Genomic DNA, 18,588 nt, shown 5'->3' on the forward strand with positions numbered 1-18,588 from the left:
CGTAACCCCTCGCAGGCGCATCGAAGCCTAATGTTCATGCAAAGTTTGGCACTGGGTCGAAAATAGTTATAGGGATAGGTCCGGACGAGTGGATGATCCAAGGCCCAAAAAGGAAATGGGGAAAAGGTCAAGGATAGTTGCAAGTGGAAGTGGAAGTGTACACTAAAACAAAAATCAACCATCACAGATCAATCCTCCGCCCACCTCTCGTCTCCAAGGCAGCAATATCAACATCCCACCCGACATCACTCAACCCCGTCAGATACTTCTCAAATCGGTTCTCGGTATTCAGCAAAGCAAGCGTCCCCTCAACAACAGTGAGAACCGCATCAACAGAGGAACCCATTGTGATCCGGGCCAAGACCCTTGCAGCCAGCAAAGCATGAGCCCATGCCTTTAACTGATGCTCAACCGCACAACCCCGCTTCAGAAGAATCGAACCATGCCACTTCACACCTTCTCCCGCAGCCGACGGCACAAGAAACAGGATATAAAACTCATCCGCGAAAACAGTCGCAAGCCGCTGTAGCGGGAGGGTGCGTCGGAACGATGTACTACCGGACACAGATCCACCCAAGAGAGCAGACAATGTACTACCGGAGCCAGAACCGCCCAGGAAAGTAGACACGGATACGCCTATCTGCGCGGATCCTAGATGGTGGGTTACTGTATGCGTGCCCGAGTGTTGCGTCCACTGCAACGCTCCGTCCCGGTGGAAGATACGCTCGTGTTCGGCTACCTGTGCTGGTGTGAGGATTGTCCAGTTCTTTTTGGGTGGGGCGGGTGTAGTAGAATCGAGATCGAGTTCTAGTGCTAGTGCTAGACTCTTATCGGAGGCTAGGAGGGCTGAGAAGACGATGTTCGCGCGCTGGCGGTTTAGGCTTGTCATTCGGACGGCGCGCACGGCGGCGTAGTTCATGCTTAGATGCAGGGCTAGGAGGAATAGGAGGACAAGCCAGGTTGTGCTGAAGCTGGTTATGTGGGAGATGACTACAGATCCGACCTGGGGGGTTTGTCGTTAGGATGGAATACTGGCTTGGAGGAGAGGGTTAGAGATGGAGATGGGGATGCTCACCAGCATGCCGAAAAGAGAAATGACCGTCTCCTGAGACGAGTCCTTCTACACGACAAAATTTTGGTTTGTTAGCTCTGCCTGTCGATTTCAAAAGAGACAGTGCATCACGGGAATTCGAAATTGACACATACGGCATTAAGCTCCGCCAGATTCCCCCATTTGGCAAAATGAGCACTCAAGCTCGCCTTCGAGCTGCCCCCGGCTACGCCGCAGAGGGCTCTGAGGACACCGGCTGTACTGAGGACAATCACCCGCGCCGGTCCGGCGGGAACACCCGGCGAGAGACAGTCGAGGATCATGGCGATGTCGTTGAAGACGTCTGCTGCTAGTCGGTAGGTTTTACATTCTGGCTCCAGGGCTGTGCCGACGCGGTGGGCAAAACAGATTGTTGCGATGCGGCCCGATATATCTTGCAGGATTTGTAGAAGCAATGCGGATGTTGGACTCGCGCTGGCGTTGCCGACGCCGACTCCTGTGTGTTGGGTTGGGTGTTAGTAGCATGTCTTATGGTTTGGTTCTGGTCCATGAGGGCTGGGTTGGATGGTGGGATATGGACCTTGGAGGACAGCTCGGGAGGAGAGGAGGCCTGCGATTGAGCTGCAGAAGGCTTGGAGGGAATCCTGCGGGAGGTGAGTTGGATTAGATCTGTGTTCTAGATGTATTTTTGATCCTATTTTTGGCATGGCAAGGTATATTGAGCCATAAGGTTTCTGTTTCCGGCAACCGGGGATTGGATGCTCACAAAGATTTGATATCTGGGCTTAACGTTAGCATCTTTTGATGATCATGGATGTTTCATGCATTTCAACAGGCTCCTGTCTGCACTCACGGGAGATAGTCATCGCTGACGCTTTGGGGATATCCAGAAGGAAGAAAAACGTCACTCAGAGAGCTGACTAGGAGCTTGGCTGACCATGATGAGGTAGATGAGGAGGAGCTCTGGCAAACTAGGTCAATTAAGATCGAGATCTTCAACTTATCACGGTAGCGTTGCAGGTTCCCCCGAATCACGCAATGACATCCAGATGTTGAACCCAGATATGACAATTCGAGATACAGTGAGCACAATTCACGTATTAAAGGCAAGAGAGGTTGCATATTTTCCAGGAAACAGATTCATTCTGAAGTGTTTGGCAGGTATCCCAGGACATTAACCGGGATGCCGACCTGCTAGTCGGCAAGATGAATGACCAATCTGGAACTGACTTGGCTTGTGTGCCATTTCAAACATCCAGTGATAGATGAATCCAATAGGAAAGTAAGAAATGACCACTTACTATTACATCTACTCGGCCAGCCGGTGTCTTCGAGGAAGTGATCGAGGAAGCGACATCTCCCGAGTAGACGTAGGTTGCAGTAGGGTTTCCAGCCTCGTCTGTCTCCCGAACTGTCAGGCTATTCGTCTCGCTCAGATGGGAGATCATGTTCAAGACCTCGGGATGGGAAGTAGACAAGGGTTACTCGAATCGAGGTAGAGTCGGGGAGGCACGTGCTTGAGACCACGTACCTTACGATCCTTGATACAAGATGCCAGGTCTATATTTCGATGGCTCTACAGTCTTTAGTCTAAATTACGATTTGTAGATCCGAAAAGCTTAGTCCTGCCTCGAGGGAATCATTTCTTCGAATAGTGCTCACAGAGCCTATGTATCTAACAAGAATCACCAAGTCCTCCAAGCTATGTAAAGAACGAACACGACTCCGATTTTTCGACATCAAGACGATACGGCTGCATGTCGCGTATGGAAATAGAACACCGAGAAAAATCAACCACCAGCGCCGGGTACAACGAGTTGAAAAAAAAAAAAAAAAAAAAACACCGGGAAATAACGAAGCGGGAAAGCAACGCCGCTGGCTTGTGAATATTCTCTGACCATCACAAAGAACAAGGTATAAAGTGAGAGCTTTTGGTGTCGGAAACTCTCGAAACGAGCAAGCACGCATCAGATCTGTGTTCCCAGCGACCGCGAAGGCATTGACAACGCCACGGTCGGTCCAAGTCAAGCTCGTGACCGCGCTTCATACCCAAAATCGAGACTCACGACTCAGGCTCATTCATCGCGCAACTTCCATGGGAAGTATCATGTCCCATTCATATATTTTGAGAAACTTTTTATTTTTGGATTTGTTTTTTCCCCGAGGGAACGCTTATGCGAACAGGCTTGCGCCGCCAGTCTCAATGGCATCAATCTCAGCCTGGGTCCAGGGCAGACGACCGAACCGCGAGGGGAGCTCAGCACGGTCAAAGAACTCGCCATTCTTAGGCTGGACGGAGCCCAGCGAGGCGCCGGAGTTACCGCCGATGGTGCTGTTGAAGGAGGAGCGACCGAGCGGGCCGTGCTGCTGAGCCTTGGCACGGTAAGTAGCGAAGGAGTCGGGGAGAGTGCCTGTGGGAGAGGCGGGGTGGACACGAGGAGAGTGGTCGATGGACTCTGGAATATTAGGGTTAATTCGGGGCTTAGGGGCTTAGGGGCTTTGGGAGCTCCGAAATGGGGAATATCACGTACGAGGGACGGAGCGCTTGCCAACGAAGCGAATGAGGGGAGTGCGGGCAGTGCCGCTGAGGATGGAAGTGACACGCATTGTGATATAGTTAAGTAGTTTACGAGATGTGGTGAGGTAGGAAGTCGGTAAGATCAGTCTGACGCGGGAATGTGCGAAATTGAAGGGGTCCGGTGGTATCCGAATCCAACCGAGAGGAAGTTATGTTGTACGAGAGAGTGGGCGATGGGTGTCTTTTTTTTTTTTTTTAAAAAAAAAAAAGTAAAGAGTTTTCTGGGTATATGAAAGAAGGCGAATATGTAGATGAAGAAATTAGCTTGCAAAGAGGGGACGAGGAGGAAAAGACTCGGAAGATAAGAGAGGGAGGATTGCCGTTTTGGGAAAAGCCGAATCGGAACCGGGGAAGTTATATGCCCGTGTCTTCTGCCCTATGTATGTTGTACACGGTATATTGGAGTCCATCGACATGGTATAGCATCTACCGAGTACAAGAAACAGACGGAGTACGGAACAATATCACGCCATCTTTTCTCTTTTCTCCAACACTCCGTATGTTGCACTACGTTGTATAACTCACTCCGTACGGAGTACTTTGCATCGGAAGATTCCGAGCTTCTACCTTGGCACTCCGTGTTTCTCCATCCCATTTTCCTCATCCTTTCCCATTCTGTGACTCCGGTGAGCTCCTAGGGAGCTCCTCCTTATTCGTGGTGTCTCTTCAGTGCCTGATATTTACGTCTCTTTTCTTTGAGACCTTCACTCTCCGCCAATCATCATCCCCCTCTTAGACCAACTGGCACTTCCCCATAACCCATTCAAGCTTATTTGTCCCACACAGTTTAGACCTCCCCCGCAAATCGGAGGCAAAAGTCCAAGGTTTCCTTGATTGTGACTGGACAACACATCCTTGTCAACACATCCTTGCAATTGAGATTGATAGAGTCCAAGTTTCACAGGGATCGGAAAAAGTCCAAACAGTGTCGGGAAAGTCCAATATTGAACCCCACGGCCAAGAAACAGATCAAATCAAACAGACCAAACATATCAAACAAGGTCATTAGACGCTATTAGCAATAGCACCGACACATAGCAGTTTGGAATCCGATAACGTTCCTTGGAGGACTGCGCCACTGAAGCTTGGACCCTAACCTAACACATCCCGGCTTCACCCGCTCCATTTGCACAAATCAGACAATATGCACGAGCAGTCGCTTTTCGCCTCGGTTCCAGTCCACCAACATCATGAGCTTCTTCAGCAGCTTGCCGGGTTAACTGCCATGCAGCCCCGCCATTGCCTAGAGCGGCGGCTGATCTTCAAGGCCTACCGAAAACCCGGCGTGGCGGGGCGCACTGGAGCCAGTCAGGACCTTCAACAGGGGGACTTGCAGCGGCTGAACAAGATGCTCAATGGGAACTTGTACTACACTCAAGTGGTTGGTCCGGTTTCCGAATCGGATTTCGGATCCACCGCCCCCGTCGACCGAGACACCCAGATGGCCGGCACGGACGACCCCAAGCCTAATGGATCTTCCTCATCTCCACCATCCTATGACTATGAACGTCAGCCATGGAAGTTGGAGTTTCGTGATATCCCTGAAGCTGGCACCCGCTCGGCGGTTACGTCACGCCTGATGTCGAGTGCGACACTGCCGCGGGGAGACGTCGTGCAAGCTATGAATGCGTGGGGCTATCAGTGAGTGGCGTTACCGAGGTCAATCTTATCATCGCGGGCACTAACCCTGTCTGTTCTAGTTTCACAACGGAGTATGTGGTCGAGGGTGATATGTTCATCTACAATGACATTGCTATCTTCTTGCATCGCGTTCTGCACTACCCGGGCGGAAATGAGCTGAGCCTGCCCCGGCGGCAGCTACCTGCTTTGAAGGATATGACTCTGTTTGAGAAGAGCGGAAGCTATGTGCTACAGGCTATCATCATTGTTCAGGACGGTAGCAACCAGGAAACGATGAAGACTGCCGCGCAGCATCTCTTTGGCCTGCGCGAGCAGTTGAAGTCGGCGGTTGTCCTGGAGCAGGCAGATCGACTGTCTCTGGATACACGGGCGAAGTAGATGGCCCCTCCTACTTCGGTTCGTTTGAGCATGCTGGAGACAATACCCGGTCTCCAGCCACGGCGTTGCTAGACATCTCGACCTTTTTTTAAAAAAAAAAAATTTGGGGAACGACGAAATATACCCATCATAGCAATATCAATTTCACTGAACCTTTTCATTCTCCTCTCACGGTAAGAGTGAATATCGAAGCACATGAGAAGCATATGTGACACAGATGGGCTCATAGGATTCTTGAAGTAACACACCTATACCGATACTCCTGTCTAGATAGGATTTGGCTGAGCGGGTAAACCCTCGCAAGTCCTCTTGCCCGGTTTCAACGGGAGATGTCTTCCATCCGAGCTTGCGTTCCAGCACCGTAGCATCTATTCTTGCTTTCCGGGATATCGAAACGGGTAATTTCGTGATCACTTCTTCCTCAGAAGAGGACTATCTTCCATCACATCTAAAGTTTTTCTTGGTATTATCTGTTAATTATCTTTGGATATTTCACAGATCTGCCTGCATGATGTCCACTTTAAAAGTTCAAGAACATGTGACTTCGTGATTTCTCCCGCGTCTCGGCGCGTCCAGCACTACAACTCACGGCGAAAACTGATCGAGTCGACCATCACGCTTCTAAATCTACGTACAAATCCTTCACGACGTTTTCACTCACTCGGGCTATCAGAATGGCCGAGGGGGCAGCCAAGAGAAGTGCCTCCCCCACGCAAGCCATCTCTCCGCCACCATTGCGCCGGAAAGTTGAGACAACGGTAACCAGTGAGTCTTTCATGTCTTTAACATCTACCAGGGTTTCCATCAGCTAAAATTAATGAACCTATAGAGAAATCCGTGGCAAATTTCTTCACTCCGGCCTCGCAAAAGAAGCCCGGGCCGATCACATGGCGCGTCATCGGCACAAGTGTTATCATCGGAAAGCAGATAACGGGCAAGGCAGTCCCTCCCACCGAGAAACAGCGCCGAATCGCTGGCTTTGATCTGGTCAGTGGTTGAAGCCGGACGCTAGAACAGGTAGCGTCGAGAGACAGGAGGGGCCTAACTGACGACAACATATAGGATTCAACCTTGATCAAAACCAAATCGGGTAATGTCTTTCCCAAGTCTGCCACTGATTGGCAATGGTGGAACGCCAAAGTCCCGGGGCGACTAAAGGAGCTCAATGCGGAAGGGTATGTCCAGGTTCGCTGTGTGGGTATTCTTGAGATCACTTGAGCTTATGCCTTGGCAGCTTCCAAGTTGTGATTTTCTCCAACCAAAAGAAGATCAGTGTCCAGAAAGATATCAAGGGTGGACGGAGTGACTCAAAAAGTCTGTCGAACTTCAAGGAAAAGATGACCGCTGTCATGACGGAACTGGATTTCCCTGTCAGTGTCTACGCAGCCACCGCAGACCCTGAATATAGAAAACCCCGTACCGGGATGTGGCGCGAGTTCCTGGATGACTATGATCTTGATGTTGCGGGTGTCAACCTGCCCGCATCGGTTTTTGTCGGTGATGCGGCTGGAAGGCCAGGAGATCATTCAGCTGTGGATCGGTAAGAGCATCACCACTGTTGGTATGTTGTGATTAAAGTCTGATCTCGCCTCCAGGGGACTTGCTACCAATATCGGTATGCCATTCAAGACCCCGGAAGAGTTTTTCCTTGGGCAGATCACGGAGCCGGGGACGATGGGCTTTGACCCTATGTCCTTCGTAAAGACGGATCTTGAAGAGCCCGGTATGTGTTGTTTTGTTGCTTCCAATGAACTTGGTATCTCCAAGAAATCCGACTCTGGTAGATGGTTGACGGGTCTTCATCGCAGCCAAACCTTTTGCTCGCAAGCATCCACTTGAACTTGTCATATTCTGTGGCAGCCCAGGTGCCGGAAAGTCCACTTTCTACTGGAATCACCTGGAGCCTCTAGGCTATGAACGAGTCAATCAAGATCTTCTCAAGACGGTGCGCACCATAATTAACCCCGAAATGAACCTAAAATCGAATGCTGATGAACAACAGCGTCCGAAATGTCTCAAGGTCGCCCGCGAGCACCTAGAAGCCAAGAAGTCCGTGGCAGTCGGTACGTCTAGCATTTATCTCGATCGCAGCTTCAGCTTCGGCTTTCAAGCAATTTACTGACTAACCCCTAGATAATACCAATGCCGACCCAGAAACACGAGCTTACTGGACGTCTCTCGCAAAAGAGTTCAACATTCCTATCCGTTGCGTACAATTTATCTCAACCCCCGACCTATGCCGACACAACAACGCCGTCCGAGCATCCAACAAAGAACTGGTATGTATCGGCAACATCTCCATCTCCATCTCCATCTCGTCCTCATTGTTATCCCAACCAGAACCCCGAATCCCGAACCTCCCTTCCCGGAATTGCATTCGGCGACTTCGGCCGCCGCTTCCGCGCACCAACGCTGGAGGAAGGCTTTGATGATATTATCCCTGTCGAGTTTCAGTTCCACGGCAGCGAAGAGGCGAAGGGGCTTTGGGGCCAGTACTGGGTTTAAAAGTACCAGTGACCAGGACTGATGTATACGCCAACCACTTGCCCTACCACTCACGTCTGACGACTGGTGCCTACATATGTCTGCGTCGCGCTCATCCTAATCATGATATCTTTATTTTGCATGCTTTGAAGCTGAAATACGGCTCGTGTCGACGGACCTATTACCTGGTGGCGGGGTTTCACCTGACCTCAAAAAAAGCGGATGATGATCTCGACTGCATCGATGCATGTTTCGGCTCCGTGATGAACATAGATTCAGACATTCTCGGCTCTGCCATCGACCCTGACGGAGGGGTATGGGATGTGACTTGGGATGTATTGCACGTGTCATGGTCAAGCCCATCCTCGGACTTCCCCGGCCGATTTCCATCCAAGACATAACCTACATCCTCTCGAGATTGACAATACAACTACCTTTACACATCTATATGTAGACACGTAGGTAGGGCAGGTATACGTACTGTAGTATTGGTAGTAAGCGACCAAGAACCGTACTCAAGAACACCTAGCCCGAGATACACTCTACACTCCATTGCCTAGTGACATCTCCGCTCAACTAAATCCAGTACGGAGTGCTCTGTAGACGCAATCTTAATCCGAGATTAAAATGACTCTGACTCACCTCTCGAAAATCAAATATCACCCAATGACGCAGACAGGTATAGACACCAGCATCCGCACCAACCTCCACATCTCAATCTGGATATGTTTCAAGTGGATCCTGCCAGGCTTGTCATCATGTATGAAACCCCCATCGTTCATGCGAGTGTATTTTAGAATGGTATAAATAGTTCAAATGGCTGTATCTTCACAACGTGGCCGACCCACAGTACCAGGTCAGTTCCTCTCTTCATTGTGCCGTTGTACCCCATACATCTGACTCATCTACATGGGCTTCGCGCTTTCATTTTCCGGTGGGAGACAGTATGTTCGATGTCTCTCCCACGTGGGGTGGTTCTATTGTGCACCGCGTCGTCTTTCCCATGGCATGTACATGAGTGTTTCATAGGATGATCTCATTTGAGAATTGTAGATGTCGATATGAAGGTAGAGATTAAGTGCAATCACATGTGGGTTGTGCATGAGCTGGATATGTACCACTAGAGACATGGCTGGGTATTTTTTCCAGCTTTTTTTAGAGGGGCTTTGTAGTCCGGTTCTGCTCGTGCAGCAGAGATGTTGATGTATAGGATTGAAGTCTATGAGGATACAACGGCTGGTAGGCTTGGTGTATGGGGGGGTATAGTATATAAAGGAAGCAGAATGAAAGGAGAGGAAGGGGGTGGTACACCCAGTCAGTTGGAGAGGTTAACTTTTCGTTCCTTTTTCTTGCTTGTCGACTGTTGAAGGGATCACAGGTTTGCAAAAATAAAAAAATTTAGCAAGACATCCAGGACCAAGAAATGGAAAAGCTAACCCGCCGAAAAAGACAAGACTCGGGATATGGACAAAGGAATGGCATGATCCAGGGCGAGAACAGTAGTCGCTGATCCGGATCGTGTGTCATGAGAGTCATTATAAGCAATAGTTTCAGACCAAGAAAAGATTTAAGAGAGACATTAGTCGTAACAGTGCGGGCGAAATTGAACAAGTCATCAAAAAACATGCGGGGAATAATCTATCATCATTATCGTTGTGAGTCGCTTGGAAATGTGAGATACAAAAGCAAGGGGAAAAAGACAAGAGACCAACGAAAGGACTCTGGTCTCAAGGTCGGGAGACCAAGTCCTGGAAAAAGCGGAAGAAATTCCTCTTTTTCTCCGAACGGCAGGAACCTGCAATTTCTGTAGCCGGTGCTACAGTCATAGGGCCGACAATGTCTTCATCCCCCATCTCGGGGAACTTGTTGTTGTGAAGACGCGGGATGCGGACTTGCTGGCAAGGGTGGATATTAGACTGAGTGAGCGTGAGAGCAACACCATCTATCGCACTAAGCTGTTCGAGCATGGCCCCGTGTTGCATTGCCCACTCGCAGTTGATCGACTCCCATTTCTCGACGGTAAGCTTGTAGATGTTGGAGGTGACACCGTAGTGTTCACCCGTGCGAACGAGGTGCTTGGCAAAGTTGCAACGCGCAATGTCCCAGTCTGCCCGCATCTGCTGAAAATGGTCGAGGTCGCAAACCACAGGGTCGTAAGGCTCAGGCGTGATATTGAAGTTGGCATGGCCGAGTTTGTTGGCCCATTCGTCATTGGGATCGGAGAGGACGAGGGGCGTTACATCGCCTGAAATTGTGCGCACGGTACTAGCCCGCGGCCGGTTGAATGAAGCCACAGAAGGCTTGGACGAGAGAGGGGGCGAGGGAAGAATCCCCATAAACCGCGGATCTGAAGTCACATTGTGGATGTAGTGTGGTTCGCTCACGTCTGCGACTGATGGAGACTGCAGGGGTGACTGCACGCGAGATGCTGCGACGCTCATTGGGTCGTCTCCCATAAAAGGTGGCAAAAGAGGGGTTGTCGCTTTCTGCACATCGTTGTCGTCCTGGCTAAGACTGTTCGCTCGGGTGATGTCTATTGGACGCACGCCAGACTCGCTTGCGCGCTCTTCGAAGATCGTTCGCGCAGGAGAAGGGGGGATAGGGTCGGCACGGCTCACAGGCATGGAACCAGGGATGGGGCTTGCCAAGGCGGAGGATGCTGCCGAGTTCGCGCGCGATCGTAGATTATCTGGGAAAACATCACCTTCTGCGCCACTGGAGGATCGCTTGGTTTTCCACCGTGCCGACATGGTCGAGATGTGCGAGTTGATGCGCGAGACACCCTTTAATGAGACACTGTCTGATCGTCTTTTCTCGAGTGATTGGGCAGTCTCTACGCCAGTAACGCTCAGATCGTAGCTATCTGAGTTAAGGACGGGGGAAAAATACGACTCTTCTGCAGACGTGTCGTGATCGAAGTGTTCTGTAGAAAAGCCCCTGTTAGCAACTGCGATCTCTCCGAGGAATGTTTGCGGTGGCAATTGACACATACGGAAATAGTGATCTTCCAACGAGTCGCGTGTGCATTCCTCTTCTTTGACTCCAGTCAAATGACTCCGACTGGGACTGTCCATTGAGTTTCCCAGGCCTGATGAAGAGACAAGGGAAGAGACAGAGCTAGAGACCCGATTGTGGCCTGCTGCGGAGAACAAAGAGATGGCAGGTGAGGCCGGCGCGGAGGTATTAATAGTCAATGGGGAGTGCGGCTGGCGTGTAGGTGAGTCGGCCGCGTCAAGATTTTCTCGTGTCGCGTCGATGATATGAGACAGTTTGTACATTTTCACAAGGTGAGCGCCGCTGGTGGACGGGGTGGCTGGTATATAGGGGATGGTTGCAGTTCAGCATTGGATGTGAGGGGTGACCCTAAGATAAAAGAGACAACGCTCGGTTTCAACAAGTCATTCCCTAATGGCTTTTGGGCGAGAAAGGACGTGGCGGTGTGATGGAGAGCGAGAGTCCGAGAGAGAAAAAAAAAAGTCCGGGAAACGCGGGAACTGAGACTTAGGGCCAGTTAGCATGCGATGAAGGATAGGAAATGCGAATGTGATTATCGTCCAAGTAGAAAGACCCACCAAGACGGAGTACACCACTCTGAAAAGACAGGAAAAGGGGAAAAGAAAACGAATTCCACTGAGCGACGTGGACCAAACAAGTGAACGCGACCAACTGGCTGGGCAGAAAGAGATTCGGTGCTTTTGCTTACAATCGGCAAACGGACTGAGCGAACAGGGAGATCCTAAGTAGTACAGATTCTCTACCTTGGCCCTTTTCGATGAGAGAATAGATGAGAGAATAGATGAGAGAATAGATGAGAGAATAGATGAGAGAATAGATGAGAGAATGGATGAGAGAATGGATGAGAGAATAGATGAGAGAGTAAAGGTGATGGCGAGGATGAGAAGAGATATGAGAGAAAGTGAACTGGAGAGGCAATTGGGCTCTAGACTGTCTAAACAACCGTTGGTGGAGAATTCCATCGGATTCCCAAAGGAAAAAAAAGGGACTAACCTCAAACTCGAACTCGCCGATCCATGTTTCCAGGGTTTGCTCCGCTTAGTTCCGGTGGTTGACACTGCTTGAACCATGGTTTGAAAGAGTCTGGAAGGCATCTTGCCTTTTTTTTTTCTTTTCTTTTTTTTATGCTTTCTTTATCCTCCTTTTTTAGACTTTATTCGTCCTCCGCCAGTTATACAACATACTTTGTATAGTGTTAAATTGATGTATCTCTAATTCGATTGTTTTTTCAATCCCCTTTCTACCAGCTACACAGTTATGTTGTGTAGCCCTATGTTCTATATCGATACCCCCCCCCCCCCCAGGACCCTTTTCTCAATTGGGGTGTGCGATCGGCAAACAATCTAGACTGAAGTGGATTCATGAGGGGAACCATTATGATACCATTGCGACCCAGCCGATCGGTGTTGATTCGCTCTATACAACATAGATTGGGGGGAACGATGTTCATCATTGATCCAACTCAGGTCTGTTTACTCCGTAGTACTCGATCATCATTCCGCCTAAAATAACTACTGGGTATACCCGTCCCCATTCCACACACGGGCTGTTGCATCCATCCTGTTTGTATTAGAGCTCCAACAACGCTGCGCAACTGCGGACAAGGTCCCGTTCCGTAGAGGTCAGAACTTTGTCCGAGTATGACGAGCACGGTAGCACAATGGGAGGGTAAATCGGTGCCAAATTTGGCAGCGCACGGAGTTGCGAGGTGTCGTATCGTGGTCCCCGTCCTACGATAACTTGTGCGAACTCCGAACTAGACTTGGACCACGATAGACATCAAAGCACTACTGACAACCGTGGCAAGTGTTATACTAGAGGAGAGAACTGCCATCCAATCATAATAACCATCGGAATGAACAGGTACCGCCGGAGAGGGGAAATAACCAAGGGAAACCCTGGAAAGAGAATAATTCATTCATCGTTGGCACCAGACGTTAGATCCACATGGCCCTAACCAACGTTCGGGGAACTCGGGATTCGGGGAACATTCCATTTTTTTCCATTGGAGAGGCGAAGGGAAAAAGGCAACAGAGATCCATGGTGTTGCTTCTGCCCGGGTGTGCCCTTTGGCGTGAGCCTTGGCGCGGCAACCGAGATGGACGGATTTGTCAAGCCGGGACTGGCTGGACAAGTCATATTTTATTCTTCAGACTTCGATTATTATGACGGATCAGATTCTTTGTTTCTTCTTTTTGCCCCTGGAGATCTCTTCGATCCCATCTCTCACCAGGCATCCCTGCAGGGCACTAGGACAGAACAGACTACACTGCAACCCAAAACGGCATAGACTAAGTCTTCTATCTCGGGGATAGCCAATCACCGCCACTCGGCAAAACGCAAAAAGAAAAAAAAAAAAACAAAAAAACAAAAAAACAAAAAAACAAAGCGAAAAAAAACCCCCCGCCCCCCCCCCCCCCCCCCCCCCCCCCCCCCACAATCGTTGTACAACACACGCCGTAGATTTCCAAGGTAATTACCCAAGTAAGCCCTGCCCAAGCTCTGCCCAAGCCCTGGAGAACCTTGGGAAGGGCCTTTGGTCACGGGCACTTTTTATCCTGGGAATATCACATAGCGATACAGAGCAATATACATTGTTCTGGACACTAAGATGTAAGATGTATTCTTGGTATATGGAGTATATTCCATTGTAATCAAAATTGCCAGTGCTGCAGCCAATTTCGCATCAGCGAGGAAGAGACCGGGTCTAGGGCTCTTATGCTGACACTTGCCTCCCTCGCCCGTCGGACATCCAGCGCCACACACAGGGCACTACCCTTGTCTGGTAGCCCACGGTAGAAACCTAGCGGCTGAAGCGCGGGCTTTGAAGCAATTTCCGCACTGCCAGGGTTGGATGTACTTTCCGGATCGTCAATCCACGCAGACATTGGAGTTGGCTCGACCGCATTCTGGCTTTGATTGCGAGTATCAATGACTGCCATAGTACTCGTTCGGGATTCGTGAGATAAAACACGACCCACCATGCCTCGTGTGAGCTCCTATGACGTTGGTTGACAATTTCCACTATCATATTGGATAGAGTGTCCTGAACAAAGCATGTAGCATGTCAGAAAGGGTGATCGGCGGTAGGTCTTGTTTTTTTCTTTTTCTTTTTTTCTTCTCGGCTACGGGGCTTTTGGATCTAACAAAAATGTACAACATAGTTCTCAGGATGAGGGGCTTACTACTGACACCCAATCGACCTCGGCTGAGCCCAGTCGGTTAAGCGTTTTACCCATCACTTTCGATGTCGCAATCATCGTCGGTAGCCAGTCCTGCGGATTCCAGTGTCCGCGCGCGCTGGTCGCTCCGGCGATCTGGCCGACGGGATACACTGACGTGGGGACACGAGATCTCTGCGAGGCTTCAAGGCAGATGCGCTCGGCAATGTGCTTGGATTCGCCGCAGCCTTGCGGGGGAACTATGGCAATGCCCTCCATTCAATTGTGGGGTCCAAGCGCCTACCGCACTGATGGAGGAGATGAAATGAAGATGGGCGGTGCTGCAGCTGCTCAAGCTTCAAGGCTGCACATATTTGTAATAGTCTGATTGGCCACTTGCACTATCGGCTAGACCTCCTAGATTGAATCAATAGAGAATTGTGCGTCCATATCCGGTACTCCGTGACTCAGCTCGATGAGAAGCCCTGCCTGGAACTCCCAACCAGCGGGTGTCCTTCGATGGTAGTCTCCATCCCGACAGGAGTGAACTTCTCACCGTGGCTTAGGACAATCACATCATACTAACACCCATCGAGCTTCCACAGATGAGGGTTCGTCGGGTTTCGGGGTCTAAAAATCGTTGGTTCATTACACGTTGATGTCAGGGTATATGCGGACAATTCCTAGGAGCATTATCCTGCCGAGGAATCACCTTCTCAAATAAACCCTCCAACCCTCCCTCATATGACTAGAGGCGCACCTCCTAAGTAAAATGGCTTGAATTCTTTCAAACTAGCTAGTGATTTGTCGGAGTAGCTCACGTCTTCCAGGATCGAGGGTGCGCAGAGTGCGACTGTGGGGTGGGCAGGACGCAGCAGCTCTATCATACCGTCGACCAAAAGTGGCTTATCTGGGCTGATGAGGGTGGGAACTACGAACCATAGTGAGAATGCGAAGGCTATCAGTCCCAGTAGACGGAAGAAAGGTGTCGTGGCCATCACTAGCTCGGTTTGACCGTGATCGTGGAACATAGATGGCTGATGACCCAGCGGCCTTGGGATATGAGAATTTAGAAGATGGTCACGAAGAAGCTGTTAGTGAGATGCACCGGCTTTGGCATGTTCACGGAATTGCCCGTTGTCTCGGAGCTCGGGACGATGCACATTGTATCTTTCTCTGTATCGGCAGAGGACGTGGTATATGAATAGTGGCGAAGGCCATCCTTGTCACCGAGGATTCTCTTCTTAGCCAGGACCTGGAAGGTTTCTAAGAACCAAAACATGTCCATGGATCTAGAGGGTTCGTGCCTGGTGCTCCTCCCTGCAGAAGCACTTGGTGTAGTTCGTCGCTTTTGGGTAGATAAACATAGGCTTCATCCGATAAAACTCGGTCCGATTTTCCCATCTTCAGCCTATATTGCTTGATTCTCTTGCCTGGTATCCGGTCTTCTGTTATAAAGGCATTGATAATACATTGCGCACATTACTGCCCCCTCTATATCTAGGTCAACGTCTCTCGGGAATATGACGGTCTCATGATGCTTTTAACCCACCAACACAGGACACTCACAGCCCGTGCTAGGGTTTCAATTGAAAGATCTTGGAACCCATTGCTTATTTCTGATCCCTATAGAGTGATTGTAGATTGTTGACTAAGGATTGGTGTCAGCACGGTCATCTGCCGTTCTCGCAAGCAGTCTTTCCGACGAGACTTCATGCCCTTCTGTGACTTGAAGTGAGTTAGATGTCAAGTGGAACTCTGCCGTAAGAATACTAGGAGATTCTGAATAGAACATACGGCGGGTTGGGGAACATCAATTCAAAGGGGGGTACACAATCCATCTTTGAATCCAACTTGGTTCCAAGGAGCGACCCAACACCCAAGCAAAACGATCTACGCTCGGAGTGTCAGCTGAGTGGTGAATCACTATTCCGTAGTCCCTTACTCTAGTTTAGTTGCCGTACAAGATATGGAGCGTGAAGCTTATCCATTATGGGACTAACTGGCATGGACGTGTGGATCCCTGCTTATATGACACTAGTTCACCCCCACTCGAAACATCCTCCCCATGCCGAGCATTGCTACGTCTCGTGTTGGCTTCATAGGGATGGGGTTTCTCCTTCTTCTCAGCACAGCACAGCAAATTGGTTGTACCAGAAGACTACAGATGGTTCGTGACGGTGATGATCATCCTTGTGTACGTATACCAGTGGACCAACTAGCTATGCGTCATGTTAGCTTCCCAATCCATAACTATCCCTCGTATAAGTGCATAGATCAAGCTATCTCGGTATGGTATTGATCTACAGATGACAACGCATGGGATACGTGATGTATATGTCTGACGTCTGACATGTGTAGCTGTACGGCTCATCTTCTTTCGGGCCTTAAGACTATGATCAATTTTTGTTTGCCAGTGAATTCGCTGCATGCAGTGATTTTAAAATTACAACGACAGTAGTAACTATCGAGGTATCGGCATTTTTCCACAAATGAAATACCTAGCCTCTGATTTTCCTTGTCTCTTTCAAGGCCTGGTCATTCTCGCATGCTTTCAGAGATATATTGCGAAAGTTGGAGTTACCTGTGCATAATACCCTCGAGCCGAACGTCGACATGCAACTGCAATATATTTATCCACGTGACCGTATACATCGGGGGTTCCCAATCTCGGACCGCCGACCTACTGCCAGCCCAGAATACTCGACTTTCTGGGTGTGAGGGTTATTCAATTGTTTTGAATACGGAAAATCAGAACCAGTGGCAATAGATTCATAGCCCAATCTTCCAATGAAATTCTCTTCATACCTCGCGGCGGCGGCCATCATGTCCGGTGTTCAGGCTTCTCCGCACCCCGCACCTCAGCAGCAACAGCTCCTGGGTGTGCCATCATCGCCTTTCCAGCCCAGCTATAGCCAAGCGGACCTAGATGATATAATCAGCAGTTCGCCTCTACTATCATTCCACCGAGATCTGGTCAAGATTGAGTCAATCTCCGGCAATGAGCATGATGTCGGGCTCTTCGTCGCGCAATTCCTGGAGGCCCGGAACTTCACCGTGATAAAGCAAGAGGTACCCCCAGTGAAAGGTCAAGAAAACACCAAGACCCGCTACAACATCTACGCCATTCCAAAATCCTACACACAATCCCCCTCAATCCTCCTCACAAGCCACATCGACACCGTCCCACCCTTCATCCCATACTCCGTGCACCAGCCTGAGGACTCCCTCCCCACCTTCGACCCAGAGGATCTTATCCTAGCGGGCCGCGCTTCTGTCGACGCAAAGGGCAGCGTCGCAGCCCAAATCTTTGCGACCCTCGAAACACTAGACTCCCAACCAGACGCCAAGCTCGGTCTACTCTTTGTCGTCGGCGAAGAGATCGGCGGTGATGGAATGAAAGTCTTCTCGGACTCCAGCCTCAACTCCCAAAGCGCTCTGAAAACCGTCATCTTCGGCGAGCCAACCGAGGCAGCCCTCGTCGCCGGCCACAAGGGCATGATCGGCTTCAAGGTTCTAGCTCACGGCAGCGCTGCCCACTCGGGATACCCGTGGCTAGGCAAGAGCGCGGTCTCGGCGATTCTGCCTGCACTCTCGCGCATCGATGTGCTCGGGGATATTCCCGTCGAAGAGGGCGGCTTGCCTGCCTCTCCGAAGTATGGCCCGACGACCCTGAATATTGGCGTCATCCGCGCTGGCGTCGCGACGAATGTTGTCCCCTCCGAGGCGTGGGCGGATGTTGCTGTGAGACTTGCGGCTGGTACACCTGCTGAGGCGCGTGAGATTGTTCAGCGGGCTGTTGATGAAGCAGTTCGGGATGTTGAGGCGGAGGTTGTTTTGGACTTTGTTTCGCATGGCGAGTCTTATCCGCCGCAGGATTTGGATGTTGATGTTGATGGGTTTGATGTTACTACTGTCAACTATGGTACCGATGTACCAAATCTGGTCGTCGGTCCTGGTGTCAAGCGCTACTTGTATGGACCCGGTAGTATCTTTGTTGCTCATGGTGACAATGAGGCCTTGACTATCCGCCAGATGAAGGAGGCAGTGGTTGGTTGTAAAAAGTTAATTGAGGCTGCGCTGGAAAGAGAGGAAAAGGGTGAGGTGGCCGTATGAGGGGTTTCTTGTTGCACATTGTCTTGGTGAGGGTGTGTCTCTAGTGCTGTGTGTACATAATTTCAGCTACTAGGTCCTGTTGTCAAAAGTTCCCAACAGAGACTTAAAGGAAGCTTGCCTTTGTGTCGGAAATGCAATCTCGATATGTCATTACCAGGATCATT

The 18,588-nt window shown here is 50.1% G+C and overlaps 7 protein-coding genes across 7 annotated transcripts; 4 read left to right on the plus strand and 3 right to left on the minus strand.

Annotated features, from left to right (window-relative positions):
* Nucleotides 1–181: 181 nt before the first annotated feature.
* Nucleotides 182–2,499, minus strand: Pdw03_4556 (RUS1 family protein-like protein; the record flags this gene model as incomplete). Its single annotated transcript, XM_066100774.1, has 7 exons — nucleotides 182–1,003; nucleotides 1,076–1,120; nucleotides 1,207–1,547; nucleotides 1,632–1,695; nucleotides 1,818–1,830; nucleotides 1,905–2,014; nucleotides 2,353–2,499. The coding sequence occupies 7 exons, from the start codon at nucleotides 2,497–2,499 to the stop codon at nucleotides 182–184; spliced, it is 1,542 nt and encodes a 513-aa protein (XP_065956174.1).
* A 724-nt stretch (nucleotides 2,500–3,223) lies between these two features.
* Nucleotides 3,224–3,658, minus strand: Pdw03_4557 (Ribosomal protein S36, mitochondrial; the record flags this gene model as incomplete). Its single annotated transcript, XM_014675538.1, has 2 exons — nucleotides 3,224–3,507; nucleotides 3,583–3,658. The coding sequence occupies 2 exons, from the start codon at nucleotides 3,656–3,658 to the stop codon at nucleotides 3,224–3,226; spliced, it is 360 nt and encodes a 119-aa protein (XP_014531024.1).
* A 1,115-nt stretch (nucleotides 3,659–4,773) lies between these two features.
* On the plus strand, nucleotides 4,774–5,891 carry Pdw03_4558 (Mediator complex, subunit Med18; the record flags this gene model as incomplete). Its single annotated transcript, XM_014675537.2, has 4 exons — nucleotides 4,774–5,270; nucleotides 5,330–5,644; nucleotides 5,782–5,821; nucleotides 5,889–5,891. The coding sequence occupies 4 exons, from the start codon at nucleotides 4,774–4,776 to the stop codon at nucleotides 5,889–5,891; spliced, it is 855 nt and encodes a 284-aa protein (XP_014531023.2).
* A 431-nt stretch (nucleotides 5,892–6,322) lies between these two features.
* Pdw03_4559 (Polynucleotide kinase 3 phosphatase) lies at nucleotides 6,323–8,153 on the plus strand (the record flags this gene model as incomplete). Its single annotated transcript, XM_066100775.1, has 9 exons — nucleotides 6,323–6,413; nucleotides 6,478–6,635; nucleotides 6,711–6,823; nucleotides 6,883–7,188; nucleotides 7,244–7,371; nucleotides 7,457–7,593; nucleotides 7,651–7,711; nucleotides 7,782–7,927; nucleotides 7,989–8,153. The coding sequence occupies 9 exons, from the start codon at nucleotides 6,323–6,325 to the stop codon at nucleotides 8,151–8,153; spliced, it is 1,305 nt and encodes a 434-aa protein (XP_065956175.1).
* A 1,706-nt stretch (nucleotides 8,154–9,859) lies between these two features.
* Nucleotides 9,860–12,217, minus strand: Pdw03_4560 (uncharacterized protein; the record flags this gene model as incomplete). The annotated part of the gene is made up of 5 exons (XM_066100776.1): nucleotides 9,860–11,055; nucleotides 11,125–11,445; nucleotides 11,628–11,632; nucleotides 11,836–11,868; nucleotides 12,141–12,217. 5 exons carry the CDS (start codon nucleotides 12,215–12,217, stop codon nucleotides 9,860–9,862), a joined length of 1,632 nt encoding a protein of 543 aa, XP_065956176.1.
* Nucleotides 12,218–14,129: 1,912 nt separating this feature from the next.
* On the plus strand, nucleotides 14,130–14,696 carry Pdw03_4561 (uncharacterized protein; the record flags this gene model as incomplete). The annotated part of the gene is made up of 3 exons (XM_066100777.1): nucleotides 14,130–14,138; nucleotides 14,211–14,233; nucleotides 14,312–14,696. The coding sequence occupies 3 exons, from the start codon at nucleotides 14,130–14,132 to the stop codon at nucleotides 14,694–14,696; spliced, it is 417 nt and encodes a 138-aa protein (XP_065956177.1).
* Nucleotides 14,697–17,098: 2,402 nt separating this feature from the next.
* Pdw03_4562 (Peptidase, putative) lies at nucleotides 17,099–18,424 on the plus strand (the record flags this gene model as incomplete). The annotated part of the gene is made up of 1 exon (XM_014675533.1): nucleotides 17,099–18,424. The coding sequence occupies one exon, from the start codon at nucleotides 17,099–17,101 to the stop codon at nucleotides 18,422–18,424; it is 1,326 nt and encodes a 441-aa protein (XP_014531019.1).
* Between the last annotated feature and the right edge of the window lie 164 nt (nucleotides 18,425–18,588).

The sequence above is a fragment of the Penicillium digitatum genome, chromosome 1 (assembly GCF_016767815.1).
Source record: "Penicillium digitatum chromosome 1, complete sequence".
Classification (NCBI taxonomy): domain Eukaryota; kingdom Fungi; phylum Ascomycota; class Eurotiomycetes; order Eurotiales; family Aspergillaceae; genus Penicillium; species Penicillium digitatum.